This window comes from Myotis lucifugus, unplaced genomic scaffold, assembly GCF_000147115.1.
Source record: "Myotis lucifugus unplaced genomic scaffold, Myoluc2.0 scaffold_1575, whole genome shotgun sequence".
In the NCBI taxonomy this organism is placed as follows: domain Eukaryota; kingdom Metazoa; phylum Chordata; class Mammalia; order Chiroptera; family Vespertilionidae; genus Myotis; species Myotis lucifugus.
The window spans coordinates 36754-48004 of NW_005872623.1; the positions used below are offsets into that span (position 1 = coordinate 36754).

The following is an 11251-nucleotide window of genomic DNA, read 5'->3' on the forward strand; positions in this document are numbered from 1 at the left end:
CTATTGACCTAGAGAACAGAACAGGGTGAATGGACCACAGAGCAGGAAAGGTGTCCCGACGACCAGAACTTGCTGCCTCACCTTGGGCTGCGTGGCCCCAGCATGGGGTAGAGGGGACAGTTCTCCCTGTTGTCAGTGGTCTCCACACCAGCATGAGTGCCCTGAGTTTCCTCCTATGGCCAGGGGTCTGTGACTCTGTGGCAAACCCTTTGCTGAGTGCATGTCCCCCTTGTTAGACGCTCCAGTCCATCAGGCTACCAACCAAATACCACAGGCTGGGCAACTTCTAAACATCAGACATTTTCCAGTTACAGTGCTGGAGGTTGGAAGTCAGAGGTCAGGTTGCCAGCATGGTAGAGTGAGGGCGTTCTTCTGGGAGGCAGACTTCGTCTGTCCTCAGGGCACAATTGGACAGCGAGCTCTCTGGGGTCTCTTCTATAAGGGCACTAATCCCATTCACGAAGGCTCCACCCTCATGACCTGAGCACCTCCCAGAGGCCACACCTCCACATGCCATCACATTGGGGCACTAGGATTTCAACACAGGGATGTGGGGAGACACAGACATTCAGATCATAGCTCCAGAGAATAGCACCCTTCTTCTCTTTGGAACTGCTCATTCCCCCTGGATGGAGTGGGGGTTTTCTTGCCTCACCCTCCAGTGAACGCATCCTCACGGTTGAGCCAGAAGCCAAATTGACCAGGACCATTCACAGTCCCTCCCCAGCTTTTTGAATGGGGCCTGGGAAAGAGGGTCCGTCCCCTCTCCTAGGATAGAACTTGCGAACTCATCTCTTGAAGCCATGCTCTCTGCCCAACAGAGGAAGCTAGTCCACACTCAAGGGGTGAGACAGACACAGTAGAAACACACGTGTCAGGAAAAGAATCAGGCAGAACGTCAGTCTGTGCTTCTGGTCCCTGAAGCCCACTGGCATCTATGCATTTCCCATAATTCACTAGTTAATTATCCCGTGGTTTCGAACCTGGTGTGACGTGGCCTCCCAGGGAGCACCTGGCACTGTCTAGAGACATTTCGGTTGTCACAAGTGGCAAGGGAGACATGTAGTGAGTAGGGGTGAGGGATGCTACTAAACACCCTCTGAAACACAGCGTGCATTCCTCCCCACCCCCAAAGAATTATCCAGCTCAATATGTCAGCAGTGCCAGGTTGGGCACTGAATGATCCCATTAATTCTGTGGACCCATGTATTACCCTCCCCCGCCACACTTTTTCTAGGCTACTTCCAAGTAGATTTTTGTCACTTGCAATTAAGTGTCTTTTTTGTTCTTGTTAATCCTCACCTTAGGATATTTTTCCATTGATTTTTAAAGGAAATGGAAAGGAGGGAGGGAGAGAAACAGAGAAACATCGATTTAAGAGAGAGACATCAATTGGTTGCCTCCCGCACGCACCCTGGCCAGGGCCAGGGATTGAGCCTGCAAGCGAGGTACATGCCCTTGACTGGAATCAAACTCAGTACCCTTCCGCCTGTGGGTCCACACTCTGTCCTCTGAGCCAAACCAGCTAGGGCAAAAATACAACTACTGTATGATTCCACTTATATGGGGTGTCTAAACTAGTCACATTTATAGAGACAGGAAGTAGAATGTGGGTGCCAGGGACTGGGGGAGGGAGAATGGGGAGGAGTTGTTTAATGGGGACAGAGTTTTAGTTTTGATTGGGGGGAGGGGCAACCAGGGGGGGGCGTTCCAGGTGGATGGCAGGCCAGCCCCACCCCCTGGTTAAACTTCCAGTCGAATTCCTGGTTGAGGGGACAATTTGTATATTAGCCTTTTATTATATAGGATAGCCAAAATATGAAAACAACTAGGTGTTCATCAATATATGAATGGGTAAAACAGAAGCAGATATATATGTATGTGTGTGTGTGTGTGTGTGTGTGTGTGTATGTGTACACAGGCACACTGGAATATCACTCAACCATGAAAAGGAATGGAATCCTGCCACTTGTAACAACATGAATAGACCTAGGCGGTATTATGCTAAGTGAAATAAGTCAGAGAAAGACAAACACCATATCATTTCACTTATGTGTGGAATCTAAAAGAACTAAACAAATGAACAGACTAAACAAACAGACTCATAAGATACAGAAAAACTGATAGTTGTCAGAGGGTTGGGTGATGGGAGTATGGGCAAAAAGGTGAAGGGGATTAAGAGTGAAAACTTATAGTTATCATATAAGTAAGTCATGGGGATGTAAAGTACAGCATAGGAAATACAGTCAATTATCCCATATAATAAAAGGCTAATATGCAAATTGTCCTCTCAGGAGTTTGACCGCCTGCTATAATGTGTGCTGACCCCCAGGGTGTGGCACAGAATGAAGAAAGGCCAAGGCCAGCAGCCGGGGGAAGGAAGGCCCCGATCAGCCCTGATTGCCAGCCAGACCTACGGACCCTACCCATGTATGAATTCGTGCACCGGGCCTCTAGTATCAAAATAACTTTGTGTGGTGACAGATGAATAGTGGACTTTTTGTGGTGATCACTTTATAAGGTATATAAATGTGAAATCTCACTATATTGTACACTTGAAACTATTGTATATCAAATATACTTTAATTTAAAAGAGCTTTACAGCACCAGCCAGCATCGGCCCAAGGACTAAAGGCCCCAGGTTTGATTCCAGTCAAGGGCATGTACCTTGGTTGCAGGCTCAGTCCCCAGCCCTGGTCAGGGTGCGTGCTGAAGGCAACCAATCGATGTGTCTCTCTCACATCGATGTTTCTCTCTCCGTCTTTCCCCCTCCCTTCCACTTTCTCTAAAAATCAATGGAAAAATATCCTGTGTGAGGATAAGAGCTTTACATTCTAGAAATTTTTTAAGTGGTTAAAATGGTAACTTTCATATTATGCATTTTTACCACAATTTTAAAAAATCATCCCTTTTTAAAAAAAGTCTAGGCAGGAAAAGAAGACCTCCACTTAGTTGAGCTAAAAGGCACGAATGGTAGAGAATGAAAATGAAGCGCATCTGTCCGGAGGCCTCTGAGTATGTTTGTGAAAGGTATTTCCCAGGCCCTTTGCTATTCTACCCCCTCCTCTACCTTCTTTCTGGACCCTCCTACTGTATGACTCCAGGAGGTATCATTCACACTTTAGTCTGAATGAGTGTGGCCTGCCAGGCGGGGACTTTGTGGTTAGATCTTATATTCCTAGTGGGGCCAGGTATCACAAACCCCCCAGCCTCCTGTCTTGTGATTCTCCACCACTCACACTCGCTCTGTTAGCAGAAGTTCCTGTCCATTCCTCCACGGCATCCTGGCCCTGACTTCCTTTGCCCCACGTGACTTTTCCCAAGCTCCAGAGTTTTGTAGGGACAGAACCTCCCTCCGATGTACTCCAGGTGGCAGAGCGTCAGCTGGCAGATAACCCAGCCATCGTCCCCCTGATGGTCAAAACCTTACCTGTCACCGAGATCATGAGGTGATCACTGGGCTCTGAGGCCCAGAAAGGAGCCCTTGTTTGGTAGTACACACAGCTGTAGGCCCCAGTGTCACTGACGGTCACACTTGGAAGGAAGAAGGCTGTCTCCATTCCTACTGGACCCTGGAGCTTTATGGGTGTTGAAGTTCCTTTCTTCAGTAGAGCAAACATAATAGATTCAGTCAGATGCCTGGGCTTCTGGCACTGCAGAATCACGTTTTCTCCTGCAGTCACCTCACCCCTTTGGTGGGCTTTAAGGGAAGGTTTAGGGAAATTTCCTGTAAGAGAAGGAAGCTCAGAAGTCATGGGCAGAAGCCTCGGGTCCCCGCTCAGGCTTGTCCTGGCAGGTTCCCAGGGAGTGTGGGAAGTGACAGACACCTGACCTCACCCTCTTTCTGCTCTGACTCCAGGAAGGAGATGTGCCTCCTACAAGCCCTGGATGAGGGCAGGTCCCCAGCTCTGTTCCTGTCCTTCTCCATCCACCTCCCCATCTACACTGGAGGTGAGACCCCTGCTCCTCATTCTCTGGATCCTCCCCCATCCCTGTCCTAGGGAGATGGTGTGTCATTCTGAGCACCCGTCCTCACCTGTCACCAGCAGTAGAAGGACATCACTGGGCAGTGACATTCTGGTGGGGCTCATTATCCTGTAACATTCACAGGTGTACTTTCCAGAGTCACTGGTTTTTACATCACTGAGGTGAAACTCTGCCAGGCCCTCTTGGGAAACAGGAGATGGCAAGGACTCCAAAGGAACATTGTTCTTTCTGAGAGCAAACTTGATGTCCCTGAAGTTGACCTCCCCAGCAGAAGTGGAGCATCCCAGTGTCACAGTACTATTGGCAGGAACCATCCAGCTGGGCCAGGCACGGATGGAGGGCCTGGGAAGTGACCCTGGAGGAAGCACAGTCCAGGTCTGGATTAGATTTACTCACCTGCTGTTCTGAAGAAAGATAAGGGGTGAGGGGAATTTGGAGTGAAGGAGAAGGAAGGCTTTCCTTTAGAAACACTCACCAGCTCTTCTTAGGTCTTGGCCAGCACACAGCCCTGCAAAGGAATCGTCCATGAGACAGAAGCTCCTGCCTGGAGCCCACGTCATCACCCTGACCTGGTCCCCGAGGGACCACCCAGGGCTTTTGCTGTGAATGGACCCCGCATCATCCTATTCCCATCAGGCCCAACTCCCTCCCCGAGAGCCCAACTGGCATCACAGTCTGTTCGCAGCTTCTGTTAGTGGCCTAGGGCTGCTCCAACAAATTACCACACAGTTCCTGGCTTATCACAGCACAGTGTGTCATCCTGCCATTCGGTCGGTGTGAGAAATCCAGCATCGGGTCTCACTGGCCAAAATCAAGATGTCGGCAGGATTGCGTTCCTCTGGAGGCTCGAGGGGAGAACCCGTCCCCTGCCTCTCAGTTTCAAGTGCTTGCATTGGCTTGTGGCCTCTTCCCCCATCTTTATTTTTATTTTAATACTCACTGAGGATATTTTTCCATTGATTTTAGAGAGAGGGAAAGACAGAGAGAAATATCGACGTGAGAGAAACACTTCAATTAGTTGCCTCCTGCATGCGCCCTGAGCAGGCCCCAGGCCGGGAGGAGCCTGCAACCGAGGTACGTGCCCTTGACCAGAATCAAACCCAGGACTCTTCAATCCACAGGCCAACACTCTATCCACTGAACCAAACTGGCTAGGGTGTCTCTTCCCCCATCTTTGCACCCAGCAATGGTTGGATGAGTCCGACTTCCTCTTCTCTCTTTACTACTTTAAGGACCATTGTAATTGCATTGGGCCAACCAGATAATTCAGGATCATCTCTCTCAGGTCAGCTGCTTAGCAACTTTGGGTCCATCTGCCACTTTAATCCCTTTGCCACCGAAAGAGACATAGTCACAGGTTCCGGGAATCGGGACGTGGACATCTTCAGGGAGCCTGCTACACAGTGTCTCTGCCTTTCTCACCTGCCCCACTTCTCCATCCCAGGTTCCTCTCCTCTCACAATGCTCCCATGATGTTGGATGGCCTTTCTATTTTCCTCCAGAACTGACCCACTTCTCCACATCATTCATCCTTTTTTATTGAATTTATTGGGGTCACATCCTATATAATAAAGAGCTAATATGCTAATTAGACCAGGTGGCAGAATGACCTTCCTGAGCGACCAGTGGGTGGGGCCGCAGGGCCGAGAGGCAGCCAGGCTGCGAGGGCTGAGTCCCTTGCATGAATTTCATGTATCGGGCCTCTAGTTGGTTAATAAAATTATACAGGTTTCAGGGGTACAATTCTACAATACATCATCTGTTTGTTATATTGTGTGTTCACCACCCGAAGTCAAGTCGTCTTCCACCACCATTTATCCTTTACCCTCTCCTATCTCCTTCCCTCTGGTCCATCATCCATCCTTTACCCACCGTATTCTTCTACCATATCCTGCCATGTTGTCTCTGGATTTCATGGTGGAGGAGAAGACAAAGGACACGACCACCTCTGAATGTGTCTATCACCCCAAGTGGTCGCTGAGGTGACCTCTGATGTGTCACATTGTAGAGGGCAAAGGCCCCCTCCCCTCCCCTGGTGCTGTCTATTCTAGACCGTGAGAGACATCACTGGTGACAAAAGCCATTTGGAAAAGACACCTCAGTTTTAATGAGAAACACAGCAATTGGTTGCCTCCTGCATGCTCACCCTCGTTCACCCTCCAATTGGTTATTCCTCATGCCCTGGGGAAAGTTTATATCTGGAGTCACTAGAACTTGCGCCCCTCGAGGGCAGAGACTAAATCCTCGGTGGCTGGGACAGTGCCTAGGTTTCTGCAAAGGTTTGATAATTTCGTGTTGACTGACTGAGTTGAAGCCTTATGAGCAGGGAGGGAGGGTCATTTGCAAAGATTTTTGATGAGCGGAAATAGCAGTGATCTCCCCAAACGCCCTCTCAGCACAACACCATACCCACCCACAGCAACTGAGAGGGAGCAAGAGGTGGGGAGACCCCAAGCCTATGGCAAGGGCATCGGCTGCTGAAAACTTGGTCCTTTGCCCTCAGGTATTTCTTCCCGCTCTCAGAATGGCCACGTGCGTCTCTGGCTCTACCATCGGCCATGGGTAACCTCCTTGGTGCTCCAGAGCAAACCTCGGCAATCCAAAACCCGTATTACTCGGAGGAGTGACGCTTGTGTCTCCCACCTTTCCCATCTGGTGGCCGCACTTACAGCTCTAGACCGAACTGGCCCCAGGAAGTGTGCCTTTAGACACCAAGGTAGGTGGTCTCGTTTGATTAGCTTAGGACAGTGATTCTCTGCAGGGGACACTGGGCCACATCCTGGCAACTTGCAAATTCACAATACAGTGTCGTTCACTCTAGTCGCCATGCTGGTATAACAGACCCCCAGAACTTACTCATCTTACAGCTGGAGGTTTGTACCCTTTGACCAACATCTTCCATTTCTCCCACACACACACACCCAGCCCCTGGTAACCACCATTCCTCTCTTTGTTTCTATGAGTTCGGCATTTTTAGATTCCACATATGAATGAGAACATGCAGTATTTGTTCTCTCAGTCTGACTTGTCTCACTTAGCATAATACCACCATGGTCCATCCACATGGTTGCAAATGGCAGAATTTCCTTCTTTCTCATGGCTGAACAGTATTACATTATCTAGCTACATGGCAGATAGATGGATAGACAGAAAGACAGACGACAGATCTCACTCCTTTAGCCACTCATCTATTGATGGACACTTAAGGTTTTTTTTTATATTTTCACTATTGTAAATAATGCTGCAATAAACATAGGGGTGCAGATATCTCTGTGAGGTCGTGTTTTCAGGTCCTTCAGATTTTATATATATATATATATATTATATATATATATATATATATAGCCCCCCCCCACCACATACACACACATACACACACACACACAGACACACACACACACACACACAGACCCAGAAGCAAAATTGCTGGGTCATGTGGTAATCCTATTTTTAATTTTTGGAGGAACTTCCACAGCGGCCGCACTAGTTTACATTTCCACCAACAGTTCCCTTTTCTTCACATCTCTTCCCAACACTGATCTCATCTCGACGATGGCCATTGTACCAGGTGGTGAGCAGTTGTGACAGAGCCCTCCTGGCCCAGAGCCTCTGCCATTTGGGCCTCTACATGAAAGGCTTGCCAACAGCTACTGAGCTCATTGGATCCACTGTCACTTCCCTGCCCTAGGTTTTCCCAGCCATGGCTTCCTTCACTCACCCTCCAAATATTTCCACCCCACGTTATCACCTTTTATTCTTATTCTTTTGGCATTTTTATATGTTTATTGACTTGAGAGAGAGAGAAACATCAGCTGGCTGCCTCCTGCATGCATCCCGACCTCGGATCAAACCCGGAACCTGGGTATGTGGCCCGACCAGAAATTGAACTGGAGACCTTTTGGTGCGTTGGACAACACTCCAACCAACTGAGACGCACTGTCCAGTGCAAATCCTGACCTTTTAAAGTTCCCAGCCTCGCCAAAACCGGTTTGGCTCAGTGGATAGAGCATCGGCTTGCGGACTGAAGGGTCCCAGGTTCGAGTCCGGTCAAGGGCATGTACCTGGGTTGCGGGCACATCACCCGTGGGAGATGTGCAGGAGGCAGCTGATCGATGTTTCTCTCTCATCGATGTTTCTAACTATCTCTCTCCCTTCCTCTCTGTAAAAAATCAATAAAATGTATAAAAATAAATAAATAAATAAATAAATAAATAAATAAAGTTCCCAGCCTGGCTCAGTGGGAACTTGCTGTCTTTGGAACTGTGCAGACCCGAATTTGAATTGAACTTCTCCATTTCTGTGTCACATCTGTGGTTAATCTCAGATTCCTCACAGGCAATATGGGGATGTGACTATTCTGCAGAATTTTTCTAAGACATGTAACATGAAGTCATACAAAGACACAAGATTAACATTGACTCTGTGAGAAAGTTGTTCTCTTCTCATTCTATCTCTGTCTTTTTTTCCTTTAATCTTCACCTGAGGATATGTCTTTATTGATTTTTAGAAAGAGGAAGGGAGAGAGAGAGAAAAAAAATATTGATTGGTTGCCTCCCATACACACCCTGACCAGGGATTGAACCCACAACCTGGGTATGTGCCCTGACCGGGAATCAAACCAGAAACTTTTTTGGTGTGTGGGTCAACGCTCCAATCAGCTGAACCACCCAGCCAGGGCCTGTCTCTGTCTTGATCACAGAAGAATACCACAGCTGGTTACTAGTTTCCAACCCATTTCCTTTTTATTTTAATTTGTATTTATTGACTTAAGAGAGCGAGAAACAGCAATCTGTTGTTCCACTTATTTAGGAATCCAAAGAGGACCACACCAAGACACATCATAATTAGAATGCCAAGAGCAAAAGACAAAGAGAGAATCTTAAAAGCAGCAAGAGAAAGACAGTCAGTTACATACAAGGGAATACCCATACGACTGTCAGCTGATTTCTCAACAGAAGCTTTGCAGGCCAGAAGGGAATGGCAAGAAATATTCAAAGTGATGAATACCAAGAACCTACAACCAAGATTACTTTATCTAGCAAAGCTATCATTCAGAATTGAAGGTCAGATAAAGAGCTTCACAGATAAGAAAAAGCTAAAGGAGTTCATCACCACTAAACCAGTATTATATGAAATGCTGAAAGGTATCCTTTAAGAAGAGGAAGAAGAAAATGGTAAAGATACAAACTATGAACAACAAATACACATCTATCAACAAGTGAATCTAAAAATCAAGTGAATAAACAATCTGCTGAACAGAATAAACTGGTTATTATAATAGAATCAGGGGCATAGGAAGGGAGTGGACTGACTATTCTTGGGGGGCGGGGAAGAGGTGTGGGGGATGCAGGAAGAGATTGGACAAAAATCGTGCACCTATGGATGAGGACAGTGGGGGGGGGTGAGGGCGGAGAGTGGGGTGGGAAACGGGTGGAGGGGAGCTATGGGGGGGAAAAAGAGGAACAACTGTAATAATCTGAACAATAAAGATTTAATTTAAAAATACATTTTTAAAAATAAAATCAGTAAAAATTTAAAGAATAAAAACCTGAAGCAATTTGAAGAAGAATATCACTTATGAAAGAACACAGACATGTGCCCCTGCCGGTGTGGCTCAGTGGTTACAGTGTCAGCCCGAGGACTGAAGGGTTTCAGGTTTGATTTATGAACCTGGGTTGCAGGTTCAATCCCCAGCCGGGTTTGGGCATGTGCGAGAGGCAACCAATCGATGTGTCTCTCTCACATCAATGTTTCTCTCTCTTTCTCCCCAGCCTTCCCTCCTTTCCACTCTCTCTGAAAACCAATGGGAGAAAATACCCTCAGGTGAGGATTAACAACAAAAAAGTATACAGACATGTGACAAGCATCTGGCAAAATGCAATTGGGAAGTCCAGCAATGACTGAATTGGGGAAGCATATAGATAGAGGAAAATGTGTGTAAAGCACCCAACACATTCCTCGTTCGTAATAGGTATTCAGGAAAGGAAATACCTGCTCTTCGCTTACCCGTCCAACCCCATGACCTACCCCACAAGTTACCCCAAGTCCAGTTGCCTCCATAGCCCAACTCATCACCACCCTCAATGGCCCTCCGTCCCCCATACTTACCAACGCAGAACAGAGCCAGGAATGGGAGGATCATGGTGGCCCCCGACGCCTCTTTCGAGGATCTTTCTTGAGCTTTGCTGTTTGTCAGAATGGTCTCTTGACTCCTGGATATGCAAAACCAGCACCGTTTTTAATCCTCCACTGATGTATACCCCCAGTTTCTGCCTCACAGTTGAAATCAGGAAGCTGTGGCTATTTATTGCAACACCCTCTCAAGCCACTTCCCACCGGCTTGACTCACAGAGCCGCTTGGCGGCAGAGCCCAGCTAGCCCAACGTTAAGGCGCATTCGCAATTATTTTATAGCCCTTGTGCCCTTCTACGCGGCCACAGAATTCAGCTGGAGCTATGGCAACCAGAATAGCCGCTCCGTGTCTCTCTGGTCAACGGGGCTTGCATGGAAATGACATGTACAAGTTCAGAGCTCCGCCCCTCGGGAACTCAGAGGGCTGGGGCTGGGCCAGAGCTGATAGCAAAGAGATGAGACATTGTGGTGGCATCGGGAGGGAGGGAGAAGCCGGGAGGATGGGGAAACGGACCCTGTAAGTCAGTGGTTCTCAACCTTCCTAATGCCGCGACCCTTTAATACAGTTCCTCATGTTGTGATGACCCCCAACCATAAAGTTATTTTCGTTGCTACTTCATAACTGTAATTTTGCTACTGTTATGAATCGTCATGTAAATATCTGATATGCAGGATGTATTTAGGAGACCCCTGTGAAAGGGTTGTTCGACCCCCATCGCGACCCACAGGTTGAGAACCACTGCTGTAAAGGCAAGCTTAAGAAAAAGTGTTCCTTGCCCAGTCAGTGAGGCTCAGTGGTTGGGCATCGACCTATGTACCAGGAGGTCAGTGTTCAGTCCCTGGTCAGGGCACATAAGAAGCAACCAATGAATCTATATATATAAAAGCCTACGCGACTGTTATGACTGGTCAACCGAATGACCAGTCGCTAAGATGCACACTGACCACCAGGGGGCAGCTGCACAATGCAGGAGCTGCCCCCTGGTGTTCAGTGCGCTCCCACAGCCAGCCTCCCGTGGCTGGCCAACCTCCCTCGGTCCCCCCCGCCCCCCCCCCGGGAGGTTGGCTGGCTAGCCCAATCAGACTGGGCAAGACAGTCCCGATTGGCCCTGATCACCAGCCAGGCCCAGGG

At 48.1% G+C, this 11251-nt stretch overlaps 1 protein-coding gene across 1 annotated transcript; it reads right to left on the reverse strand.

Moving 5' to 3' along the window:
* Positions 1 to 10129, reverse strand: LOC106695541 (T-cell-interacting, activating receptor on myeloid cells protein 1-like). The gene is made up of 4 exons (XM_023748604.1): positions 10096 to 10129; positions 4037 to 4342; positions 3431 to 3727; positions 1 to 8 (listed from the first exon to the last, which is right to left on the reverse strand). The coding sequence occupies exons 1-4, from the start codon at positions 10127 to 10129 to the stop codon at positions 1 to 3; spliced, it is 645 nt and encodes a 214-aa protein (XP_023604372.1).
* Positions 10130 to 11251: the final 1122 nt, after the last annotated feature.